Source organism: Sinohyriopsis cumingii, unplaced genomic scaffold (assembly GCF_028554795.1).
Source record: "Sinohyriopsis cumingii isolate HCF-2022 unplaced genomic scaffold, ASM2855479v2 utg003054l, whole genome shotgun sequence".
NCBI lineage: Eukaryota > Metazoa > Mollusca > Bivalvia > Unionida > Unionidae > Sinohyriopsis > Sinohyriopsis cumingii.
Window position 1 is genome coordinate 33,185 of NW_028316380.1, and position 27,161 is coordinate 60,345.

At 36.1% G+C, this 27,161-nt stretch overlaps 1 protein-coding gene across 3 annotated transcripts; it reads left to right on the forward strand.

Moving 5' to 3' along the window:
- The first annotated feature begins 3,027 nt into the window (after positions 1 to 3,027).
- LOC149769902 (NAD-capped RNA hydrolase NUDT12-like) lies at positions 3,028 to 27,161 on the forward strand. Of its 3 annotated transcripts, none has more exons than XM_089949677.1 (7): positions 3,090 to 3,508; positions 5,728 to 5,873; positions 7,842 to 7,944; positions 12,048 to 12,703; positions 14,705 to 14,848; positions 17,618 to 17,775; positions 23,858 to 27,161. In XM_089949677.1, the coding sequence occupies exons 1-7, from the start codon at positions 3,444 to 3,446 to the stop codon at positions 24,014 to 24,016; spliced, it is 1,431 nt and encodes a 476-aa protein (XP_089805803.1). In that variant the 5' UTR covers positions 3,090 to 3,443; the 3' UTR covers positions 24,017 to 27,161. The 3 variants fall into 3 exon arrangements, with proteins under 3 accessions (XP_089805805.1, XP_089805803.1, XP_089805804.1); XM_089949678.1 differs by lacking the exon at positions 3,090 to 3,508 and adding an exon at positions 3,524 to 4,667; XM_089949679.1 differs by lacking the exons at positions 17,618 to 17,775; positions 23,858 to 27,161 and adding an exon at positions 15,827 to 16,189 and having other exon boundaries at positions 3,028 to 3,508.

Consider the following 27,161-nt stretch of genomic DNA (forward strand, 5'->3'; position numbering starts at 1 on the left):
AGTTTATCTGCCTAAATGAATGAAATGCCGTATTTTGTTTTGCTAAATAAAAAACTTACTTCTTTTTCTCTCCTTACCGCCCTGTAATCTCTCTTATAATGTTAAAATCGTTACCCCATTCTGTATTAAACTATTTTTCTCCCTAACCATCGATTTTTAACAAAACACAACAAAAACTACCATTCTTATGACCTTTACATGTAAAAATCCAGTACAATACTATCCATCATCTAGTTGTCTAATTAACAGTTACCAGTGATCAACTATTTACCAACCAAGTATCCACTTTCTAAACCAGGTAATCTACTATCCACAGACGAGCTATCTACTATCCAGCACCCAATTATATACTATCCACCATATGTCTAATATTCAGCACTCAATTAAGTACTATCCAAAACCAATTACCAACTATCCAAATCCCAGTGATCTACTATCTACTAATTGATTAACTACTTTCAATTCGCAGTTATCTGCAATCCAGCACATGGCTATCTACTATTCGGCACCCCGTAATCTACTATCCATAAACCAGTTATCTACTTTTCAACATCCGGTGGCCTACTATCAATTAACCAATTATCGACTATCAACACCTAGTAATCTACTATTCAACAACCAGTTATCTACTATCTAGCACCCGGTTATCTACAATCCACAATCCAATTATCTGTTTAAAGAATTATCGTGTTACAAATAGACAGACTCCCGTTGAGTGACAATAACATCTATGAACAAGCAAATTCACTCGGAGCAGGGCCGTAGAGAGCGATTACGGGACATGGGGTAAGAAACGCCCGGGCCTCTCATAGTTCTTGTTCAAACAAAATTTTTCTATTATAAAATTAAAAAGTGTTGTTCGGCCCGGGCCCTGGTTGCCCTCCCCCCCCCCCCCCTTGTCGGCCTTGACTCGGAGGATTCCCTGTTTTCCATATAGTGTATCAATGCCCAAGCATCCCTCAATATAACTGGTGAAACGTAACAGAAACGAACATTGAAAATAATAATATATGTTATGCTTGCTGATTAAAAGTACACAACACCTTGCGTTGAATTAAGAACTTGTGACGTTGTTGTTCACAATGTGTAACGATGATTGCTGTCACGTTCCCCAAAAAACAAAATGGGTCAAGAAGCATAATAGTCGAGTTCGTCAGTTAATCTTCCTACTAATCTGTCAACGCATAATCAGAATGTCTATTTTACTTTCCAAGTTCTAAAAATATACGCTGGATATAAACAATAATTTGGAATTTCGAATGTCCTTTTCATGTTCTGTGTTTGTGATTTAGAATTTTTCACGTAGCTTCAACAATTTTTCAGTCATATTTCTACAATAATTGCACTGTGGCAATTTATTGCACTGGTGCATCATGCCGCAGACGTAGTATCATGTCCCACCCAGTCACATTATCCTGACATCAGGCCCACCAGTCCTAATACTAGCCTCTTAATTAGGGACGTCATTTGGAAGGGGGGGGGGACATTTGCCCCCACCCCACCCCAAAAAAAGTTGAAATGACGTTCCTGCTCTTAATGCTGAGCGCCGAGCGATGCAGCTGCTAGTACCATTTTTATAAGTCTTTGGTATGACTCAGACACCACCCACCCCCCCCCCCCCCCCCAATATAGAGCGCCCACATCATAAACTTCTCGGTAAATCATTGTTTTGTAAATAGCCGATGTCGTCCGAATATCAGGAATCGGCATGCATTGGAAGTATGATTGACATCGTAGTTGCGAATGGGTGCGGTAATGATCACAGGTGTTCGACGCGAACTTGATGTTGAGAAAAAAAGCACAATAATATAAGGGAAAAAATCATATAGAGTGACAAAAATACCTTAGATTACCCCATGACCCGTTCTGACATAGGACCCTCTATATCATAATATATCTCTTATATATTTTTCCTTTAGATTATTTTGTTTTCTCAACATCAAGCTCACGTCGAGCACCTGTGTAATGATAGTTTAAAACGTGTATGTTATGATTCGTTATTTCGTGAAGCCAACTAATGTAAGACTTTGGCAGACTTCATAAAATAGTTATTAGACATTTAATTGATCTGAGAAGATTGAGAGTGGCAAACAAACATTTTCCTATAGTATGGCTTTAAATGAATGAAGAAAAAAAAGTTAGAATCCTAATAGATTTATTTACCATGTCTATTGTTGTAATTGTTGTCTGAAAGTTATCTTCTTGTCAATGTAAGAGTAATCAAGTCCTGGTTCTTGAAACTGTCTCTTTGATGAGTTTAAGAAATTAATTGATGTCAAGAAGTTTTTGTTTCAATATTTGATATAACAGTGAGTTCGACAATGGGGATAATTAGTTTTGCCGGCATTGAATCAGTGATAGACTTTAGTAAGCGCAGACTGCACATAAATAGGTAACAAAAGAGGTCTTATTATGGATCCTTGGGGAACACCCGTGCTGATAATCCTAGAATTAGACAAGTTTAAATTAATGACAGCAGATTGCATTTGTTTGATAGATATTCTCAAAACCACAATATGCCATTGTCTTTAATGCCATATTTTTTTGCTTGTGCAACATTATGTGCCGACTGACAGTGTACGTCAACGTCTTTTTTCAGATCAAAGACTACCATTCCAACCATTGCTAATTTTTAAAAAAAAAGTTTATTCTGTTAGGGTCCGATCATTTAATTTTCGGCGATAAATGATTAATTTGAACATAATTTTCTGGTTCTCAAACAGCTTGAAAAAATTCTGGCTGTGATTTATAACAGAAAAGACCACATTATTTCCAAGGGGAAAAAAAAACTACCCTGACTCCAAATAAAATCTCGGTCCCTTAATTTAAGATTAATTTAAGATATCCAGATTCAGTTGTATGTCCTTTATCAAAAGCAGATTTGAGGAAGGAGAAGAGTTTGTTATCTGTGCAATATAAGAACAAGTGAGAACGAACAATCCGCTCTGAAAGATTGGAAATGGTGGCAAAATATATATCGGGAGGTAGGTAAATGGATTTGATTTACCGCCTTTCTTGAAAATAGATGTTGCACGTGCTTTTTTTAATACCAGATTTATTTTCAGCATACTGAAATATGACAATGGAATATGTCATAAATCTAAATTTAACTGTGCCTCCAAAAACTGCATTTTCCATTATTAAAAGCGGTGTTCAGAGTTTAATAAACTTAGCTGCTCTCTCTAAAAGAGGTGTTACAACAAATTTCCGGGGGAAAATATTATATTATTTAAATATTCTGCATGAATGTTTTTGTAATCGAGATAAGTACTAGTAGATTTGTAAGACGTGAGATGACCCATTTGTTTGTGCAAAAGATGCGGTAACTCGATGAATATTATGTTTCTTGTTAGATCTCGAGAATGCGCGCTTAGATAGGAAGTTTGAGATTAAGATTCTTTCAAGAAGTCGAACGTTGTTCTAAATAATGACCTGACGGGCCAATGTTATTAGCTGTGCGAAGTCTGCAGCTGTCTCGTCTCGTTCTTAGTACTAAAAGTAAAGTCAGGTAACACATTGTTGAACAGGTTTTATTTTTGTTAATTTTAAAAATAATCAGAAAACCTAAGTGACTTTGAACCTTGCATTTCCTTGATCGATGAGTAATACTGCACTGACAGTGGGTCATTGACACATATGACGAGACCAGCAAGATGTTCTCCGCCTCCTTTGTTTCCTATTTTTTTTTTTTTTACATTGGTGGCGTAGAACAACCGTATGAAGAACCCATATTAGATGATGCAATGCTTTATAGATATGGAGTATCATGTCATTTAATACATTTATTACATCGGACCTTGGTATCAAAATACAAGACGCTTACCCTCCCGTTTGTTTGTAACCACCCACCCATTGTAAAAAACGAAAAACACCAAGGTCATACAAATTGCACAGAACTAAATAATTTCATTCATCAATTTATAATTTCTAACCTGATTGTCACGAGGTACAGTGGCTCACACAGTGCTCAAAGAATTTATTTTCAGACAGTGGGTTGAGGGCTGGTGATTTGAACGAACAAATTACAAGCCCTAATTAAAATTCCACAAGCCACGACTCACATGTTCACAAAATGATCATATTAAGTTACTGTTATTTGTCACACAACGTTGCAAGCGCTTTACTTCAGATATGAAAAGAGAAAAAAATCTATTTTAAATTGTCTTGTGTGTTTATTCAGATGTTAAAATATCTTGGGTAATGTTTTCCTCAAGTTCGTCTTGATGTCAGCCATTGTTCAGTTACTGTCATTATCCTCTTTCATCACTGGGTCAGCAGTGTTTATGTTCATTAGCATCTGAATCATGTCCTGCTTTATAGTTTCTCATTACACTTTTGATTTTGCTTATAGGTGCTGCTTACTATGTTTAACCAGGTTGCGTTATGCTAGTGTATGCATGAGCAAGGGATGGCTCAATTATAATGCTTTAGACTTTAACTTAAAACATCTTGAACAGCACGATAGAAATTAGACAAGACAACAAGAATCAAAATACTTAAGTGTTTTTGCTTAAATAAGTTTTGGTCAGTCTTTTTTTTTTCTTCTCACCTTCACCAAAGGATGGCCAGTTATTAATCAAAGATTCAAAAGCCATTGTGGACCACATTTGATCCTGTTATTAAAACAACCCTCATTTGGCCTAAACTCTCAAGATTACAACAGTAAGGTAAGCAATGAATAGCTTGTTATGTATACATGTTTTTTATTGGTCACAGTATGCAACGATGCCAGAACAGTTTTGGTACCCAGTAGACTGGTTCTGGCTGGTCTCTGCAGTGCATGAATAGAATGCATAAAAACACTGTGGGTTTTTTTCTTCATTTTTTCAACATTTCAAAAGTCTTTCAGCAGATTGAAAATGTATTGCCATTTAAAGCTATGTGTAATCAAATTGTAACAAATCATACTCATTACCAAATAGTCGGGGCCCCGAGTGGCCAAGTGGTCTAAAGCGCTCACCGTTACGGATCACTGCCATCTCACCTCCGCCTGCGTCGGTTCGAGTCTCGGATTCGGCTAATGTGGTTATGTGAGAAAGCTTGCTAGTAGCTTCTTGTGGGTCGGTGGTTCTTTCCGGGGTTTTTCCGAGTTCTTCCTCCACCGTTAATACTGGCTGCCATGTATAGCCTATCTTGTGCTGAAAATGGCGTTAAACCTTACAACAACAATCAAATAGTCAGCTCTGAACACATGCATGATCTGTACAACTTTTATTTTAAATAGATAAATAAAAAATTAATTATATATATCATAATGATTTTTCAGTATATTGCAGGATTTTCACAGAGTTTGTGTTTTTACTGCAAATTTATCCATTGGTGCCTTTTTCTAGTCATGCTGACATTTGAGTAATTGCTGTACACTCTATTGAATTTAGTAACTGCTCTTGGTCATTAAGGACAAAATGTCCCATCTTGGGTAGCTAGATTTAAAATACATTAGGTTTTAAAGATTAAACTAACACATAAAACTAGTTTGCATTTAAAATGAAACATATTTGGAAAGATGAACATTTCTTATGATGCTGGTATTAAGCAAAAATAAATGTCACATGCAGCAAAGTTTTGCAGATTTTAAAATGTGGATTTGGGGTAAAACTTTATGGTCACCCAAATATGGGTTCATGTTGATAGGTGAAAATTAATGATTTCATATAAATAGATAGCATATAGAGAGATAGATCAGTGTTCTGTCACTTTTTCTTTGTTGTTTTTTTTCTTTTTCAGATTGATTACATGGTGTAGGAGGATGAATAGTGAACCTGAACCCAAGAGTCCTGCTTTGTCCTCAGGAATACAGAAAAACTTTGAAGACCAATTATTTGAAAGTGCAGCATCAGGAAATGTATCAGATTTAAAACTGTACCTCAAAGGTTACATGACAGCTAACTTTTCCCTTATAATTACTAGAATTTATACATTATGAAGTTTTCAACATTTATCGAGGAGCCAGGAGAATATCCAGATATGCAAGAAAAGAATTTGGGCTTTTAAATGTTCAGATGCAGAGACTGTATGCCCTATACAGATGGACATGTAAACTGTATCTTAGTTTCTTTAGCTATGCACACTCATATATGGTTTGTCGGAGGAGTTGGTATGACTGCTAATCTCTGTTAATGGTCTTCAGCTTGGAAAATTTACACAGGAGTTAAAAAGTGTTGAAAACTTCATGCTTGCCCAGTAAATTACTAAAGTTGACCCCATAACTGCTGTAGTCAAAATTATTTAACAGCTTTTGTTGTGAAAAATATTTATGCAGTATATGTATTATGATGGTAAAGTGTGTGATTAAGACAAAACTTTTGTATCCTTTAAGAAGGCATCTTCTACTTTTTTTCCAATGGAATAAATAACGATCTTCTGTTTTTGTGTATCAGTTTTGTATTATTTGTATGCATGGGTTCATGTGTCTTTGTACACATGTGTATAATTCTGCAAGTCTTTGTCTAAAGAGAAACCATCAGGTAGAAATCTCCACAGAAACAAGTAGTTTTCTTTAACTGCATTTTGAATTGTTCTTGGAATTTCAGAGAAATAAAAGGAAAAAAAAGTACATCTATAAACCAGAACCTGGTTATGGTAATTAAAAGTCAGATGTGAGTCTTTAGGTTAATTGTTGAGATCTGAAATAAATCCAAAAAATCCATAAAACAACATAAGTTCAGTTTATATATAGCAGTCTTATAAAACAGTTGTCAATCCTGCCAATTTAAGAATGCTTTGGAAGACATTTCAACACAAAGGAGTCGACTGATCCCAATTTCAAGGCCAGCTGTGTTGAGTGATCACGGGTTTGCATGCATCTCATGTTTACATTAGAAGCTTGTTTATCTGAACCAAACCCAAGTTCCCTCTGATCTGAACAAAACTTGTAATCTTGACAAAACTCTTGTTAGCACAATTGTGCAAAACCACTTGAGCTAGACAAATAAGTTATGATAGGTCTATTTATAGGCTTATGTTGATGACCTTATTATGTTTTCCGACACATTGTCTTAATTTTCCACATTTTTATTAGTTTTCAGACTTTCTCGATTCAGAGTTTTTGGTCTGCATTGTGGGAATATGCAATTTATGAACACAAATCTAGGTCACAGTATAGGAATATGCACTTTATTAACACAATCCAGCAAACATCTAATATTAATATCATCTCATATCCAAATTACCATATATACTCGCTTTTTTAAGTCAAGTCCAACTGCAAACTGCACAGACCAGATCTGCAGTTGCACAATGCACCAACAGATTGGGTCTGTGCAGTTTTAAGGAATAATCAATAGAACAAACAAGATATACCTTTGTCTGCAGGCACATTATGCTATAACAGATCAGGATCTTTGTTGTTTGCAGTTAGACTTGACTTATAAGCAAGTATAGACAGTATATAAACAAGTATAGATGGTAAATAAGCAAGTATAGATGGTAAATAAGCATGTATAGACAGTAAATGAGCAAGTATAGATGGCAAATAAGCATATATAGACAGTAAATAAGCAAGTATATAGATGGTAAATAAACAAGTATAGACAGTAAATAAGCAAGTATAGATGGTAAATAAGCAAATATAGATGGTAAATAAGCAAGTATAGATGGTAAATAAGCATGTATAGATGGTAAATAAGCAAGTATAGATGGTAAATAGTTATCCAATAGCCAGTTGGATAAATGGACTTATACTGTACATCTGTTGTCAAAGAAGTGTCCTTTATTTCAACTTTCCTTGCATCAAGTACATACTCTGACTACTTGTATCACTTATTCAACACTTATTGTAAAATGTATTACCGATAAATGTAATTGTTTTAAATTGAAATTCAGTGCTGTCTACATTTCAGGTGCAGTCAATGTAGATGTCAAAAATGACCATGGCTGGACAGCACTTATGTTTGCAGCAAGAACTGGACAGGTTGACGTCATCAAGGCACTGCTTGAGGCAGGGTTCGTACTTTGGATATTGAAATGAGTTGAAATATTTCGTATAATTACAGTTTTAATGCATACTACCAACCTTTACAATTTTACTGTAAGGCTTACAAAAACAAATATATTATGGACTTAGTTTTCCTTTAAATTTTCATTCCTGAAATATACCCAGACATAACAGAACAATAGCAAAATATGTGACAGTGTGATCTCTATATATTGGCTTGACTGGGTTTGGTCAGGATCTGGGTTTTCATAGTAGACTTCATGGAGTTGTTCAGGAAACCAGATAAATGTTAGATGGAATAGTGGAGTTATTCAGGAAAACAAACAGACTTTAGAGCAAGTAGCGGAATTGTTCAGGAAACCAGACAAACTTTGGAGGGAAATGTGGAATTGTTCAGGAAACCAGACAGACATTAGAGGGAGTAGTGGAGTTGTTTCTGAAAGCAGACAAACATAAGAGGGTTAGTGGAGTTGTTCAGGAAACCAGACAAACATTAGAGGGAGTAGTGGAGTTGTTTCTGAAAGCAGACAAACATAAGAGGGTTAGTGGAGTTGTTCAGGAAACCAGACAAACATAAGAGGGTTAGTGGAGTTGTTCAGGAAACCAGACAGACATTAGAGGTGAAGTTGTATGTGTGTGTGTGTGATTTGGATTTTTAACATAGCTTTAAAAAAAATTCAGTCATATCGCTACGATGTCTGCAGTGTGGCAGTTTATAGTGATGCCTAGCACTGGGGCATCATGCTGCAGACATGTAGCATGATGTCCCACCCAATCACATTATCCTGACACCAGGCTGACCAGTTGTAACACTAACCTCTTAATGCTAAGCGCCAAATGAGGCAGCTGTTAGTACCATTTTTTAAGTCTTTGGTATGACTCAGCCGGGGATTGAACCTACAACCTCCCGCATCCAAGGCGGACGCTCTAACCACTAGGCCACCAGAATGGTCGAGGGTTAGTGGAGTTGTTCAAGAAACTAGGAAAACATTAGTGGGGTAATGGAGTTGTTCAGGAAACCAGACAAACTTTAGAGGGAGTAGCTAAGATCCTTTAACTTTATATTGTTTGTACAAAATGCCTATGTCATTAAGCTTTTGGTTTTACATTATACTGTCATCTGGAAATGTCCTTCAGCAAATGAAAACACATTACAAGAAAATCAGACTCATAGAAGTCCAAATGATTGGCACAAAGATATAAAATGAATAATCAGGTATTTGGCCTTGCTTGGAAATGAAAAGAAAGGTGACAGTTACATTCACAATGGCATTAAACATTTTGTTATGTCAGTTTGAATATTGTTTATGGCATGTGAGATGATTGATCTGCATTGGGGGCATACATACTTATAAACACAAATCAAATAAAAGACATAATAATTACACCACATTGAGAGGTCTAGCAATAATTATTTTGGCCTCTATAGTGCTTAGAACTGCAGGTTTGAAACTAAACTGGAGATTTTTATGGTTAAAGTGTATTTTACAAACTTGTTAGTTGAACATAATGGTGCGTTCACTTCATCAGAACAAACTTTTAAACTTTCCAAATGCATATCTTCCAAGACAACAATAGCAGTCCTTGCTGAAAATTGATTTACCTTTCAAAAAATAAAGACTGTCTTACTGAGATCTCTTTTGGGTTGCATGTCTGTTTAATGGCTTATTGTGTTGCTCCAGATTTATTATATCTAATATAACACATTCTGTTAGTGTAAGAACTGGTCGGCCTGGTATCAGTATAATGTGACTGGGTGGGACGATGCTACAGGTGTGCGGCATTATGCCCCAGTGCTAGACATCACTATGAACAACCTCGCTGCAGACATTGTAGCAGTATGTTTCAGACTGTGAAAACCACTTTAAAATTATTTTAAAAAATCCACAAACCTTCTTCAGAAACACCTCGGGTATTACTCCATACAACAGTGTTTCAATCCAACACCCAGTTGATACAGGGGCCCCGAGGGGCTGAGTGGTCTAAAGCGCTCTCGGTTACAGATCACTGCCATCTCACCTCTGTCTGCGTGGGTTCGAGTCTAGGATTCGGCCAATGTGGGTATGTAAGAAAGCTTGCCAGTAGCTTCTCGTGGGTCAGTGGTTCTTCCTAGGTTCTTCCTCCACATTAATACTGGCCACCATGCATAGCCTATCGTGTGCTGAAACATGGCGTTAAGACCCCACAACAACAAAATTTGTAAACATTACCAGTACTATGTTGTAATTATTATTCTCACAGATAATTAGATTCTTGGCTATTTTTGAACACAGATTTCCTGAGTATATTAGAATTGGAATAATTGTATAACGTGTTTAGCTGATTTACTGCTGTATTTTAGTGGTTTGTACTGTTGCATATTTAGCATTTTATTAGCTACATTAATGTATTGCCAAGAAGAATAAAATTCTTGGTACATGCCCCCTCCCCCCCCACCTCCTGACTTGGAGCAACAGTATTTAATATGCTGTGGACAGTGTGCAAGACTTGCCAAAATATCCAGCAATCCCACAGGACCACTAACCTAAAACTCACTGGTCCTATACATGACCAGCTGTCCATCACTTCATCATATAAAAAGATCATATGCAGTGAATGTGAATGACTGAATGGTAAATGCAGGTAGACATGAGTATAAGCCCTTAGTAAGGTCATATCATGGTCACTGTTTATTGACTAGGACAATGCAGTCTAGATGATCCAGATCTATACATATCTCATCTGGAGGGGAGACGTCATAATATGGTTCATCTTTTATTTACGAATCTGAATTATAGAAGGAAAATCGGGATTCTCCTCGTCCACTGACGTTATCAATGATAGCATCAGAACTAGGTTCAGGCTTCAAAGATGATGTTGTGGTATCTGACCATGAAATAATATATGTGGATTAATGTAGAGATGGTGATTTTTATATTGATCTACATGGTTTTCAGTACAAGTTGTTGTTTAGGAGATCATTGAGAATCAGAGGGAATACCAACTATTTTTAGAACATTGTTTTAATTTGTTAGTGTTATATTCCCTTTGAATAGCTTTTTTTTCTTGGCTGTTTTGGGGGTTTTAGTCTCTGGTGGCTTCAAGGCATCAAATACCACCCCATGTTGACTTTGGGAATTGGAAGTAGCATGTGTCATCACTAATTGCATAGTTATAATAGAGTTTTTAACTGGAGATACTAGCATCTATTGTATGCACATTATATGCAAGTTGTTTCCCTTCTCATCTCAACCACCAAATCAGAATGCTATGCTCTAGATTCCCAATTATTTATCAGCAACAATATATTTTTGACATGGTATCTATTATATCTTTTAAGATGATACAGTTTACACATTTTTCAATTAAATTTTGTTGATATACCTAAAGATCCAACTGGCCTGATGGTCTGACTGTTTTTTTTCTTCTCCAGCCACCATGAAATTAGCTGGCATTGGACCATGGGCTGGCAGCAATTTTGCATTCTGGCTGAGAATATTTTGTCTGGATCACCCATCCTTAGAATAGAACATGTTTTAACTTCTAACTTTTGCATTCCAGCAAAATTTTGTCTTTCAAATACTGAAATCACTAAACAGATATGTATATGATGTAATAGACGTATATCATGGAAGCATTAAGTGTCATTGAGCTTATTCTAGATGAGTGTAACCCGTATGGCTTTTTTTTTTCTGCACACTTTATTTATTGTTGATTTTACAGCAAGTTCTTTCTTCGGACTTGTACAGTTGCTCTTGACAGCTATAAAACTGTCATAATGTGGTCATGGAGTTAGAGAAAACAAGATGACCTGAAGAAAACCACCAACCCTGTATGAGTGGCAACTTACTGTTGAATGTATCAGAACTGACTGGAGATCAAACCTGGGACCACAGAAGTGCCAGCTGACCATGCCACTGCTCTACCATAAATGTCCTTTATGGCTTTTTTCATTTGAGCAAATGCATCACACTTAAAGAGAAGTGAGGATAGAGTAGTTTGTTTTGGGGTTGAGTGGGGGAAATGCTTTCTAAAATCTGTCAACTATCCATCAACAGAAAGGAGTTAGATTTTACATTCTTCTTCATATTGATTTCTGCTTTAATAAACTTTGAATGGTGTTATGTTTCAGGTGTGATGTCACTACTATCAACAGCACTGGTCAGACAGCCATGGACATTGCTCTGTTTTGGAACCAAAAGGAATGTGCTAGAATCTTACAACACAATGCCAAAATAAACCCAGATGGAAGTCTTTGGAACTATTTTTCACCGAACCCCCTTAATCGATGTGCAGACAAACGTAAAGATAAGACCTGGATTTCAGAAACAATGCACAAAGCAACAACAAAGTATATTCTGTTTTCAGAACTGAAGCCTTTTGTCACAAAATGTAAAGAGAAAAGTAAAAGTTGGAAGTATACCTTATGCCAAGTAGATGTAAATGACATTAAATCTTACTCTGAAAATATCTGCATATTTTTGGGAGTTATGACAAAAAATAAAAACTCTCCTGATGCATCAAATGACCAAGCCTTATTTGCATTAGATGTTACTGGAGTGGATGAAAAGATTTTCACTGACAAGTATGAAGATAGTCTCTTCCTCACACCATACCCTGGAGCTTTGCAACTAGAGCCATCAGTAGCAGGAATTTTTGCTGAGGCTCGGTCCATGTTAGCCTGGCATGATCGCTATTCCTTCTGCCCCACATGTGGTTCAAGTACCACTGTTGATGAAGGTGGATTCAAAAGAGTCTGTGATAACAAGGAATGCCGCAGCCATAATGGTAAGATGCTTTGCCAGTTTGTTTTTAGAATATTCTTGACCATATTGCTTGTCTTAACAGATACAAGACAGAGATACAAATTTTGCCATTGTGATGATATTTAAGTTTTAGTGTTGAACATTTATGTTAATGTTTATAAAGTTATTTAATAAAAATAATGTTTGTTTGTTTGTTGTGGGGTTTAATGCCATTTTGCAGCTTAAGATAGGCTATACATGGCGGGCAGTATTAATGGTGGATGAAGAACCCAGGAAAACCCCAGAAAGAACCACCAACCCACGAGAAGCTACTGACAAGCTTTCTCACATATCCACATAGGCTGAACCCGAGACTCGAACCCATGCAGACAGAGGTGAGATGGCAGTGATCCATAACGGTGAGCACTTTAGACCACTCCTTAAAAATAATGTAGATATAGACAAACCATTGTTTCCTCCGAAACCTTTGTTTTTTTTATTTTTATTAGTTTGTAGTTTTACCATCTTCAAGCATCTTAATGTCCTGCATTTGTGCCTTGCACTGTTAGTTCGTCTAAGACAAATAAAACTTTTTGCCAGGGAATGCAGTTTATATAACAAATTGGGACATATATTTTATCTTGTTCTTGATTTTTACATTTATTTTGAAGGGCTTATATTCTTACATTTTTTGCAGTTCATTTTTTATGTACAAATTTTTTGACTTTACCTTTAGTTGGTGCCATACAGCCACTGTTGTGCTGATGTGCTATAAAAAGCTGCTACCTCTACATGGGGTACAAATTGCATCCACACTAAAATTTGGTAACATAACGAAGTTGAATATCCTTCATTATTGCCTTCTGCCTTGAAGTATTAATGTTTGTAATCTTGGGGTAAAATTTGTTTTTTATCTGGTTAAAGGTGCACAGGTTTTTTTAATTTTGATTTACTTCCTCCATTTGGAGCCCCTGGTGGCCAAGTGGTCTGAAGCACTCACCTTTATGGATCACTGCCATCTCAGCTCAGTCTCCCTAAGGTTCAAGTCTCACACTCAGCCAATGTGGGTATGAGAGAAAGCTTTGTAGTAGCTTCCTGTGGGTTGGTGGTTCTTCTTGGGTATTCCCAGGTTCTTCTTTCACCAGTTATATTTTCGTTCATGTATTGCCTTTCATTTGCTGTAAAATGGCTTTAAACCCAAAACAACTACTTCCTCCATTGATTAATTGGAGTATTACTTGTGCTTCTGTATGAACTGTAGGACCCTTCCCAGTACATTAGTAAATTTCTTTGTGTTCATTTTTCAAGATTTATGTTAGTCACATCTGGAAAATAAAATCTTTCAAAACAAAACAGCATGTAAACAGGTTTACCAAGAGAAGAAGATTTGTTCTGAAATTCTCCAAAATTTATTAATAGTACAGTAGTTACACAGTATGTGTGTTACTTTGATCAAATCCAAAAATTTGTATCTTGAAAATATGCTTTTTCTGACACAAAAATATAATATTATAGTGCATATCAGTACACTTGTGATTGGTGTTAACAGGGATTAAGAGTCAATCATTGACAGTAGGGATGTCATAATAATGCATTCTCTGAATGCTTTTATCATTCTGTACTCACTGAGGCATCATAGATCTCATCCAAAATCAAAAATCTATAAATTCTGTGCATGGATATTGTAAGTACACAATACATATCGTTTTCAAGCAAGTGGTGGAGGTGCTTGATGTAATACCATCTTTGGAAATAAACTGTATTTTAAAATAAGTAATGTTAACTTAATTCCAACAATGAATCCATTTTTCAGTGTAGGTAGACTTAAAGTTCTAGTTTTTATTTTATTTTTAAAAAATAAATTTAAATTAGCAAATTGGTAATGGAAATCCCTTATCGTCAGAGCTTGCTTTTAATTTTCTTGTACAGATAATGATGTCACTGAAAAAGAACTATTGAAATATTTCAGAAGTGACTCATTTCTTGCTCATACACTATGATGATGGCTTTAAATTGATTTTTTTCTTTCTTTTTTCTTTCACAGGTGTACATAACACCTGTCATCCCAGGGCTGACCCTTCTGTGATAATGTTGGTTGTCTCCCCTGACGGGAAACAGTGTCTTTTGGGAAGGAAGAAAGCCTTTCCTGCCAAAATGTTGTCATGTCTGGCTGGTTTCATGGAGCCAGGTAATCATTGAATTTTGCCAGTGATTTTCTGAATGGTCATCATCTCCAGATGCTAGTAAATTATGTGGGAACGTAAAAAGGAGAAGCTTGTCGAATGGGCTTGAGTTCTGATGTCTAAGGGAATAAATAGTCGAGATAGCTGTTTGCTTTAGACCTCCATTAATTTGAATTAACTGACAATTTTTTAATCAGGGTTCATTTAACTGACTCAGAAAATATACCTAGTGGTGTATAACTAAAAAAAACTTTATTAATTTAAATGTTTTTTAACCCATTTCATATTTTCAGTATTTTCACATGTTAAATGTCATATCATGATACCAGTTTAATTTCTGAGGTGTCCAAATCTAATTCAAATTATGCCAAAAAATATTTTGGTTTAACTGACAATTTCACTAGCATATATATCCCAAACCTCTTGATAGATTCTTATTCTTGGCATTAACCATTATGAAAATAAGACCATTCATTCTACAATATATTCACTCACCCCTATTATCTTGAGCTCAAGGTCAGAATCAGTTTTACTTTTTAAAGCACATTTTCATGAGATGTTGTCAAGGATTGAATCTGATGTTTTGGGTATTTATTGTCAGTCATTTCTTAACCATCCACACTTCCAGCCAGTTAGTATAGATGAAAACTACACAAATGAATATCTTCTGAGCATGTTTTCGAATAGGGTTAAGTTCTACACCTAGCTACATTTGTGTTCAGACTATTTGATTTACAGACATTGAACTTGATGGTTACATTAAACTTAATGACTGCTTCTCACAACTGCTGAAATTTGGTCACAGTGACAGTCCTTCCAGATCTAATATTAAGTATTTGAATTGAACTGTATTTCTACGATATGCACCCTCTCTTTGTTAGATGTTGAGAAAAGAAACTATACATGGCCCTGTCCATGCCTTCAAGCATTACTTGAAGCACACAAAGAAAAAGCCTTGGAACAAGAAACATTTTTTCTTTCAGTGAAGGCCAGGAAAGAGGATATCACCCCTGAGCCCTATCATCATGGCTGAAGGCCAGGAAAGAGGATATCACTCCTGAGCCCTATCATCATGGTTGAAGGCCAGGAAAGAAGATATCACCCCTGAGCCCTATCATCATGGCTGAAGGCCAGGAAAGAGGATATCACCCCTGAACCGTATCATCATGGCTGAAGGCCAGGAAAGAGGATATCACCCCTGAGCCCTATCATCATGGCTCAAGGCCAGGAAAAAGGATATAACCCCTGTGCCCTATTATCGTGGCTGAAAGCCAGGAAAGAGGATATCACCTCTGAGCCCTATCATCATGGCTGAAGGCCAGGAAAGGGGATATCACTCCTGAGCCCTATCATCATGCCTGAAGGCCAGGAAAGAGGATATCACCCCTGAGTCCTATCATCATACCTGAAGACCAGGAAAGAGGATATCACTCCTGAGCCATATCATCATGCCTGAAGGCCAGGAAAGGGGATATCACTCCTGAGCCCTATCATCATACCTGAAGACCAGGAAAGAGGATATCACCTCTGAGCCCTATCATCATGGCTGAAGGCCAGGAAAGTGGATATCACTCCTGAGCCCTATCATCATGCCTGAAGGCCAGGAAAGAGGATATCACCCCTGAGTCCTATCATCATACCTGAAGACCAGGAAAGAGGATATCACTCCTGAGCGCTATCATCATGGCTGAAGTGAATGATATGTTCAACATACTCTTAAGTCTCAAAAGATCATAGTTGCATTCTCTGCCTAGCTTTTGAATGTAATGTTTCAGTCTGAGACATAACAGAAGCTGTTGACTAGTGTGCATGGTCAACCTTATCATGTTTTTATTTCTGGGATTTAGCTTCAGCAGACAAGATTTGAATCTGGTTGTTGCATTGGCTACCCAGATAACCACTGGGGACCCAGTTGACATCAGCACAGCTTCCTTATGGGCAGTTGTTTAGTGCTACCCAGATAACCACTGGGGACCCAGTTGACATCAGCACAGCTTCCTTATGGGCAGTTGTTTAGTGCTTTCACTGGATGTGTCCGTAAAAGTTTTTGTAGAAAGGTTAAGTAATTCTAATCACAGTCATATAAAGTTGTGGGCTACCATCATATTGGGGATCCAGCCATTGTTCACACAGCTGGTGCTCATGGTAGGGATGGAATGTTTTGCAATCTCTCCTTCTTTTACCTATTTTGATGGTAATGTGATCAAGGATTGTATTCAAAGGAGACAGTTGATATTCAGAAAATTTTGTTTTTGAGAATATTTACCCAATCACATTATGATAAAAACACTCCCAACCTCGCCACTAATCTGTGCATTATAAGTTGATATATCATTCAGCTTATAACTGGTGCTACCTAATGGTGGCCAAGGGAAGGTAATGGATAAGAGTTTATTTCCTTCATCGATGTGGTAAAAAGATCAAAACGACAAAGTTTTGTCTTTTGGGGAGGACTGGATCTTTGAGATAGTGGAGTTTATTTTCTTAATGTTAATGTGATTGGATGAATATTCTGAAACACAATTTACTAAAAGAATTGCTTTTATTGTCTAATACCTAAATGATCACCAATGAAAAGTAGGTTAAAGCGACTGTTTATTTTGCTCTAGTGTTTTATGTTCCTTTACTAGCACAGCTGAGGCAAGACATAGAATTATGTGTAGTTTTTGTCAATCAAGACAATTTCTTGTCTTCAGGTAATAAAAAGAATCAAAAGTTTAATTACAAATGCATTTGTAAACAAATTTTTTTAAAAAGTGTACATCAAATTTCAGGTGAGACAATTGAAGACACCTGTCACAGAGAAACAGAAGAAGAAACGGGTGTGATTGTGGAGAAAATAGAGTACCATTCTAGTCAACCCTGGCCCTTCCCAGCATCCCTCATGCTGGGTTGTATAGCTTATGCAACGACTACAAAAATAAAAGACCTGGTATGATCTAAAAATTATTGAATATGCACAGACATAAAGCAAGGATAATATTTTTTAAAATGATGTCTTTATTATGAGAATAGAGCTGAAACATATTTCATAACATTACTTATGGGTGGGGAGAATGTAAGTCTTCCTGATTCTTCAATATTTTTCACAAATTATTTTTCTATATATTATGACTCCTGATGTCTCAGAATGTTCAACCAGTGTCATGTTGGTGTAGATTCCCTAGCTTTAGAGTAAGAAAAAAAATTAAATTTAAGAACTGTATTTCAGAAAAATTTAATGTGTAGAGTGACAATATACAATTCTTAGCACACCTCTTCATCATATACACCAGGTGTACATTCCTGATTAAGTTTTAGTGTTTTCTCAGCTATTTTGAACACTATATAAATACTGTTATACCTAGAATCATGAAACTTGATGAGGGGATGCATCTTGACAAGTACTACATTCTTATCTTAAAGGTAGGTCACTCAGAGCCATATTTCACATTTCACTGACTTTGGTTCAAATTCACCTTTATTGCAGTTATTGCTGTATTTCTTAAACTAGATGATTACGTACATTATGTGTATTCCTTGTAGTACTACACCCATACTAAAAAGGTCACTGTGACCAGCATTTAATACTTTATAGGCTTAAATTAAGTTGTTACATTTAGCTCATAACCACAAAGATTTTATCAGCACACTCTGTGCATACTATCCTAAATAAAATCTTGAAACTTGGGGATGCATCTTTATGAGTACTACCTCATTCATTAGTAGTCAATATTGACCATATTTTATGCTTCACAGACTTGGGTAGAATTTTCTATTTGATGTTCATTTCTCACTATTGTTCATAATGTAATCATGGAATTGATGAAGATATGCATCTCTTTTGTTACCACACTCTTACAACAAAAGAGGCTCATTGTGACTTGTATTTCATCTTCTACTGTCTTTGGTTTTGTATTTGCATTTAGTTCATGACCATTCTAGTTTTGGGCATGTTATGTGCATATTCTACCTAGAATCATAAAACTTGGTGAGTGGATGCATCTGGGCAAGTTTTATATCCTTTTTGCCAAAAGAAGTCTCTGTGACCTATATTTCGTGCTCAGTGACGTTGCTTAAATTTTGTGTTAAAAGTTTATTTCTTCTTTGAATAATTACCGAGTCATAAGATGTTATTTGAACTACTACTACCTTGCAAATCCAGCCCTCCCAGGTGAAAAAGTTTTAGCTAAAGAAAGCTAAAAGTTATTTGCCCACCAAGGTGGTGGTCAGGCAGAGTGATCTCCCCTTGGTACAGGGATTGGTGACAAATTCTAAGAATATATCAGTTCAGTTACTAATTCTGCTTGTGCCAAGTAACACACTCTCATCAAGAGGGACATCACAAAAATCCTATACCAAGTTTCTGGAAGTTCTACACTCACTCACAAGTTGGTGGAGTTCTCACTTAAAAGGGAAGTATACTCATTCTATATTTCCAACTTTTCTTTCTTCCTATGATGTTAAAGTTCTGCCTTTACATTAAAGCACTTTGCCATCACCTGCTGTTATTTACTTACTTGCGCCAGTAGCCTGTGTGACATCACAATAGTTCTGGCTTTAGTTTTAATTTATATGCGCATGCAAGACTGTGGTGACCTATAAAAAAACTCTTAATGTGTGTATAATTTCTGCTATGACCAGATACATACAGGTAAGTTTTCCATACCAATGCATTTAGCATCTGGGTGCCAAGCTGCACTGTTGTTCCTGTACAGACCATCATTAAGAGCCTTCCTGCGGGTAGTATTGTGAACTGATATTATATACCGATGCTTCTTTGCCGTCATCAGGTCATCTGTTAGCTATTAAGTTTACCTGTAGAGGACATCATGGACCTTTTCCTACAGGTAAATTGTCCCATTATGAATGTTATAGCACCTATGTTATATAGAGTTTCAGTTTCTTTTTTTATGTGCAGGTTTTTGTGTGTAATATAGAAAACTTGTTTATATTACTATATAGCTTCCTCTTGGGTTGGACAGGTACAGGTCAGTTTTCTATACATGGCTTACTCAGTAGCCTCCAGCTCATGCATTGTTACTATAAGCGATGCTTGAGTGCTTTTTATCTCTATTGGCATCTAAACAAATGACCTTCCTATGAGTAAGGTGTTACTAGAATATATTTTTGTTGTTTTCCAGTTGGTCCATGTAAATACTGTGACACTCCAGTGCTTCTTCCTGGACAGGCAGTCAAGTTCACATCCCTTCAGGTCATTTGCAACTCGAATTGTGTATTTAGCATCCACTTCTAATTATTAATACTGATGATATTTTTCTACCTGTACAGGTCACATGCACCCCTCAGCAGGTGTTTGTCATAGTGGATAAATCTGCATGGTTTCTTACAAGATCCAAGCAGGAAACTCACTCCACTAAATATATATTGGATCTGCTATGTTTTGTCTTGCAGATTTAGACCATGGGTGAGACATGGTCCAAGTGGAAACCAAATCTTGACAGTTGGACCAACTCTCTCAGAAATATGGGTCTGCCAATTTATTAGCCAGCCTTGGCTATGTCAAGCTGAAACCTGGATTGTTCTTGAGGACACCACTTTAGAAAATACCAAACAAGAAAACAGAATTCTGAGTACTTGAAATTATGGGGCAGAATGAGAACTTAATTCCCATGTAGGTTCACTAGCCACAAATGACAGGCTTTCAAAACTTGCTCCCTACAGCCCTCTGTGTTCACATCCATAGCGATCGTAACTGCCAGGGGATGTATTTGCAGAGGTATCATTGATGAATGTCTAAAGTGCCTTCATGATGCAGCCTCAAATGGTTCCTGATTGAGAGAGTTGGTCCAATTGTCAAATTTCGGTCTCCACTTTGTCCATTTAATTAGTGTTATGAAAACCCAATGAAGTGACCAAGGACTAAAATGTCCTCTGCCGCAATGGGCAAAACTCAGCCGGCAAATGAATACAGAATATAGCAGATGGATTGCTTCAAAGAGGCATAGAACTTAGCAGCGTATGAATTCCAATCTCTTTTCTTGGGAACACCTTCGTACTTGAACATAGAGACCAAACCTAGTTGGTTGAATTTTGGAGGTCTGAGATGTTCTTGCTGCCAAGAGATTGAGAAGGAAATGAAAATAACATGCAAAATCATCCAAAATATAATGAGTCTTTTATTTGTAGTCTGTTGTTGGCAAATCACAGAACTTATGAAAACTGTTTGAGTGGGACATGAAATCATGTTTCTCTCAAGTCCACACTGCAGTCTTCACAACTAACAGCATTTGGACCTGTTATTATATTCCCTTAAAACTCAAGAGCATAACAGATATGACTGAATGCATTTAGGTTGAGGATCAACTGATATGAGCTGCATTGTAGCTGAAAGAGCTGTGACCAAAGGCTAAATATATGCACTGAACATGATACAGAGCCCCCAGGAACTACTGCCGTCCACTTCAGTAGTAACTGGTATATTCATGGGATTTGGTGCCAATCCCTGTACAAAGTGAAGATCACTCTGCCCAACTGACACCTAGATGGGCAGATAACTTAGCTTTTAGCCTGGGGGTCTGGATTTGTGAGGTAGTGGTAGTTCTCCTAAGGTATTATAATTGGGTAAGTATTTGTGAAGACACATTTTTTTATTAGAACAAATTAGTTTTTTGGGTGCTGTGGATGTTCCAGTTACAAAAGTTGATAATTGCATGCATCTCTGTTGGTACAAAACCCTTAAAACTGAAGACAGTCACAGTGGCCTACATTTTATGCTATATTAACACGAGTTATATATTTGTGCTTTTTATCACACTGATTCATCCATGTTAGACCTATGTACATCCCAACTACTTAGAAGGCCTTTGTGACCATGGCAGTTGGAAGTAGGAATAAATATGTTCATTCATTGGTAAACTTTCTATATTAATGACCACTCTGGTGGCCTATTGGTTAGAGCATCCACCTCGGATGTGGGAGGTCATGGGTTTGATCCCCACCCGAGTCATACCAAAGACATACAAAAATGGTACTAACAGCTGCCCCACTTGGCGCTCAGCATTAAGATGTTAGTGTTAGGACTGGTTGGCCTGGTGTCAGAATAATGTGACTGGGTGGGACATCATGCTGCATGCCTGCAATATGATTCCCCAGTGCTCGACATCACTATAAACTGTCACACTGCAGACATTGTAGCAGTATGACTGAAACATTGTCAAAGCTACATACAAAATCTAAACGACATACTCTATACTAATGACTGTACATTTTTCTATATACTACCATGTTAACTATGTATTGTTCTTGTGAATGAGTACAAGAATTAGATGAGTGGACTGCATGTTTTTCATACGAGACCTCACCTATGGTTAATCAAGGTAATTATTGATGCATGAACTATTTATTGTCGGCTGTTACTCCAGAGTTACTCAAAACCTGTAACGTTCACCCAGTAACATCTGACTTCTAGGGGTGGACAATAATAACAGCTTTTCAAGTGGATTTTTAGAAAATGGTTTTAAAAAATGAAAACACAGATGACATTAATCTTTTTATTATCAACTTATTTCTTCTACTTTGGTATGATAGACAAGATTGTTTTTATTATATTCTTTTAAGCCTGTAACATTGGGTGGATCGGTAAGTAGATGGTTTCACAAAATGACAGCACATTGCTATTCATATAATGCCAATTAAAACATCGAAAATTTTAAATTTTAAAATAATTAAAAGTTTAACTGTAAAGAAAGAAGGCTGCAAAACATATTTACTTGGAAAAGGTGACATGAGCACTTTAATTAGAATTTATTTATATTTTTTTTTTATATTTATTTTATTTATTTATTATTTATAGATATTGCTTACAGTGGCTAGTGAAAGTAGAGGCAGGCTGTGTCATTGCTGATTACACTCTGGTTTTTCATGGTGCATCATATAAACTTTACTAGTGCAGATGGGAAACAAACATATTCAAAAAGAAAATTTTATTTTATATAGTGTAACATCAAGTCTCACATAACTATTATTATGACTGCAGATTCCACATGTGAGACTTGGACAGTGCAGTGATAATGTGTTTGCTTTGTACCTTTGTAGTCTCAGCTTTGATCCCAGTTGCTGATGTATGAAAGGGTAGATGGCCTAAAATATCCAAATTCAATTGATTCTTTCACCTCACATGAGTTTACATTTCCTTGTACAAGTATAGTTAGTTATAGTGTATTCACCTCTGCAAATGACCCCCATCTCAGTATCTCAGTAATAATTTCAGGTGAGCATCTTGAAATGTAGAAAAAATTACCTGATTTTTTTCATGTAGGAGTAATTTAAACGCAATTTGTATCAACATACAGGGCAACACCTTGCATTTGATACATGATACATGCTAGTAGAAAGGTCTGTGTGCATATAAGCTATGATCTTGGTTCTGGAGTTACAGAAAATTTCATTTCAGATGCCACTGGTAAACAAACATCACCTAGTTTTCATAAATCTGTTGAAAATACCTAGACTTAATGTCTGGTTATGGTATGATTTGACTGAGTAGACCATGTTTGTTTACTATTAGCATGCAACGGCTCCCATTATTGCTCAGTCCAATATCAAAAATGGATTTTCCCATACTTCCAGCAACAACATGACAGAATACATGTACACTGACCACACTTTATCAGCATGTATAGAATGAGTGGTGTTGCAAAATATGTTGATAAAAATTGTATTGAAATTATTTTTGCTCTAGACGAATTGGGTTATTTCAGGTACATTTCGAGATGCTCATGCAAGAATTTACTGAGCTACAGATACCATTCACAGTGCTTAGCTGAATGAACTATAGTATTATATAATTGATGTATAAAGTGATGATTTTCATGGTTTTGCAAGAATTGGTATTTTCATTGGTACTTCTATATATGGAATTTGGAAGGAATCTAGTTGTTTCCAGAAGGAGAATAATTTTTGTTCAGTCTTTATATTTGTAGTTTGCAGAAACCACATGAAAGTTGATAACGATTTCACAGAAAGTAAAAAATGCTATACTTTATAAACTCTATGCTACTTTTACAATCCAGGTTGACGAGGATGAATTGGAGTATGTCAAATGGTTCACAAGGCCAGAAGTGGTTCAGATGATGACACATCAGCATCCGCAGGGATTCTTCATCCCACCAAAACAAGCCATTGCTCATCAGATAATCAAAACATGGGTTCAACGATCAGCCAATTTGTGATTGGCAACTATGTGCTCACAACCTGATTAATAATGAGTACTGCTGTATATGCTCACATACAAGTTGTTTCCAACTGCAAACTGCATAGACCCAGATCTACTGTGGCATAATGCACTGGCAGATCAGGGCCTATGCAGTTCGCTAGAAGTAATCAGTATAATAAATGACATAGACACTGATCTACTAGCACATTATGCGGCAGCAGATCATAGTTTTTGTTGTTTTGCAATTGGACCCAATTTTCATGCGAATATACAAGTACTCAATATATGATTGCTTTCGAGATGATTAAGAGACTGGTACAGTGTTATCAAGGGTGGTCTGGATTTTTCCATTTAGATGGAGTTTATTTCATGCTCCTTTTTAAAATGAATTTGTTTTTCTCACCAAATAAGAAAGGACATCTAGTCGGACTTGGGGATCATATATATATACATTTTGCAACAAAGTGGAGACAGCTAGCTTAAGAAAAATAAGAGAGATTTAAGTGTTTGCTGCCATAAAAGCTAGCACCATGTGATATCCATTATAATTTTGGTTTAGTTTGCCTTGACATAAGCTCTACATAGTTTATTCTTACCCAAGATTAACTTCAGTTTTAATGCATTTTGTGTGGTAAGTTTTTTTAAGTACAGTTGGCCATAAAGGAATTTAATTTTGTATATGGATAGATCTAGATGTGTAGAACACCGTTTCTCCAACAGCTCAGGGACATGTAAATTGTGGCCGGCTTCTTATTTCTGTGTATGATGACTTATTACAGTGTAAATATTTTAAACTTGCTATTTTAACCCATGTATTTAAGAATAATTATTTAACTTACATGTTTCTAGCTCTACTGGTGGGGTGGTCTTTTGTCTGTTGTCCATTCATTATGTCTCTTTGCACAAGTTTGTTATTGCTGTTCCTTCATCTACTTGGAGCAGCCATGAAACTTGATAAACACACATTCATCACATAGTCCAGTTGATAATAAATCAAAATGGTACTGCTCAGACATCCAGTATGGCCACCTCAATGGCCATCTTGAAAATCTTACTATCGTTACTCCTCATGAATGGATAGTCATTAACATGGGGTTTTCACTAGACTTCAGATACCAATCTGATGTTCAATATAGCTGCCAACTGTTGATTTTGACAATCTTAATGCTACTCCTCCTAAGTGGGTGGTAATATTAACATGAGGTTTTCACTAAAAGACTTATGATGTTAGTTGGTCTTGAATGAAAATGGTACCTATCTGGTGTCCAGTATGGCCACCACAGCAGTCATCTTGAAAATCCTGTTATTGCTATTTTTCCTGCATGGATGCTCATATAAAATTCGGGTTTGGACCAGACTTCTTGTGATACAAAGTTAGTTATAAAAGAAAATGGTGCCAGTCATACATCCAACATGTCTACCATGATGACCATTTTCAAAATCGTATTGTCACTGTTCCCACTGAATGGATGATGATCATTATGACATGGGGTTTTCATCATAAGACTTTTAATGATGTCCGATTTGTCCTAAATGAAAATGGTGCCAAGCTGACATCCAATATGTGCACCACAGCAGCCAGTTGAAAATTCTTCTTATTGCAAAGAGATGGTTTCAACAGTTGCCACTTGAAAGGAAGAAATGGTATTGAATTCTTGGAAATTCTTTTTACCCAGTAGAGCATAAGTCCCTTCGAGGGACTCTTTCTTTTAGATAGTTTTACTTACTATATATTTTTGTAAACAGATTAATATCAAGCATAACAACAATTTTCTGACATTCTTTAACTTGAAAGACATGTTCTTTTAAGTGTAGAAAGATTATAAATTGTTTGGTAATTTAAAATGTCAGGTGTAGTGACAGTTTATGCCAAAGAAATGGGAAATTGATCTCATTCATATTTTTATGCGAGTATATACAGAACTTAATCTTAACCTTGTTTGTGTTGTATATATTATTTATGTATATTAATGGCATATTAATCAGCCTCTGTGATCAAGTTTTGGTTTTCATTTATTGTTAAAAAGAATAAAAATTGAACCAGACAAGCCTGTGTTTAATTGTAGTATCTTGCACTAACACAGACATGCCAACCTTTATGATTTTGTCATAAATCTTACAAAAATAATCCTTAAAATACAAACTTGTGGAATTAAAGCAAAAACTACAGAAATGTGATTATTGCAGTAAAATTCGGATAATTGTCTAGTCCATGATTGATTTGGATCTAGGTTTCATATTATGTTCAGTAGCAACCAGACAAACTTTGTAGAGTTAGAGAATGAGACTGACTTTGCAGTAGTACCTCAGACACTTTAAACTGAACATATTTTTTTACATATTTTTTTATTGCAAAGCATCTGCATGATCAAACAGTTGATAATATTAGTTTTAAAAATTGGCGTCCAGCAAGCAATGTTGAAGATGAAATGGAAAATAAGCCCCATAAAAAGTGATGATAATCAGTAAAGAAAAATAAAAATGAATGTTCAGATTCTTGGGAATAAAATAAAAGCAGGAAGGGACAGAATTACTGTTATGCGAAATCGAAACAAATCCTGAGAATTGTCAGTTGTGAGACAGCAGCAAGCCATTGAGCTGCATAGGGTTTGGAACTCAAGTTTGTACAACTGTACTAGAGGTAAATAAGGTTGACATGTACTTTACAAATTTTTCAGTTGAACATAACGTTTACCATCCCTGCATCAGTTTCCAATACTGAACTTTTTAAAATACATATTTTCCAACTTTACAATAGCAGCACATGACAGTACAATACTTATAGACATGCCATCTGCAAAAGTTTCATTTTCAGCTTATTTGGTATACAACTATTACATTTTCCTAACAATTTAAATTTCGGATTTGCTGAGATTTTATTTTCAAAACAATGAAACTGTTTTACCATAAAAATCTTAGCAATCATAACAATTTAAGTGGCACAGGATGCAACACATTTACATTACAACATGTGATATCAGTCGGCATGCACATGTGATTATGCAATGTCCATCAGCTGCATTCATTTTCTTGTGGGTGGATTTAAAGTTGTTGTCAGGGATAGTTCGGTTTATTTGTGTTTTGTGAGAACAACAAAACTTACATAAAGTTGCAATGCCAGGACAAAAAATGAATTCACAGTAATAAAATTGTTTCATATT

Bases quoted from the DNA above. Each gene is read 5' to 3' on its own strand.
- LOC149769902 (XM_089949677.1), top strand. From the start codon at position 3,444: ATGTTATTAGCTGTGCGAAGTCTGCAGCTGTCTCGTCTCGTTCTTAGT. The intron at 14,849-17,617 runs GTAATCATTGAA...ATCAAATTTCAG, and splicing joins GGCTGGTTTCATGGAGCCAG to GTGAGACAATTGAAGACACC. The intron at 17,776-23,857 runs GTATGATCTAAA...TTTACAATCCAG, and splicing joins CTACAAAAATAAAAGACCTG to GTTGACGAGGATGAATTGGA.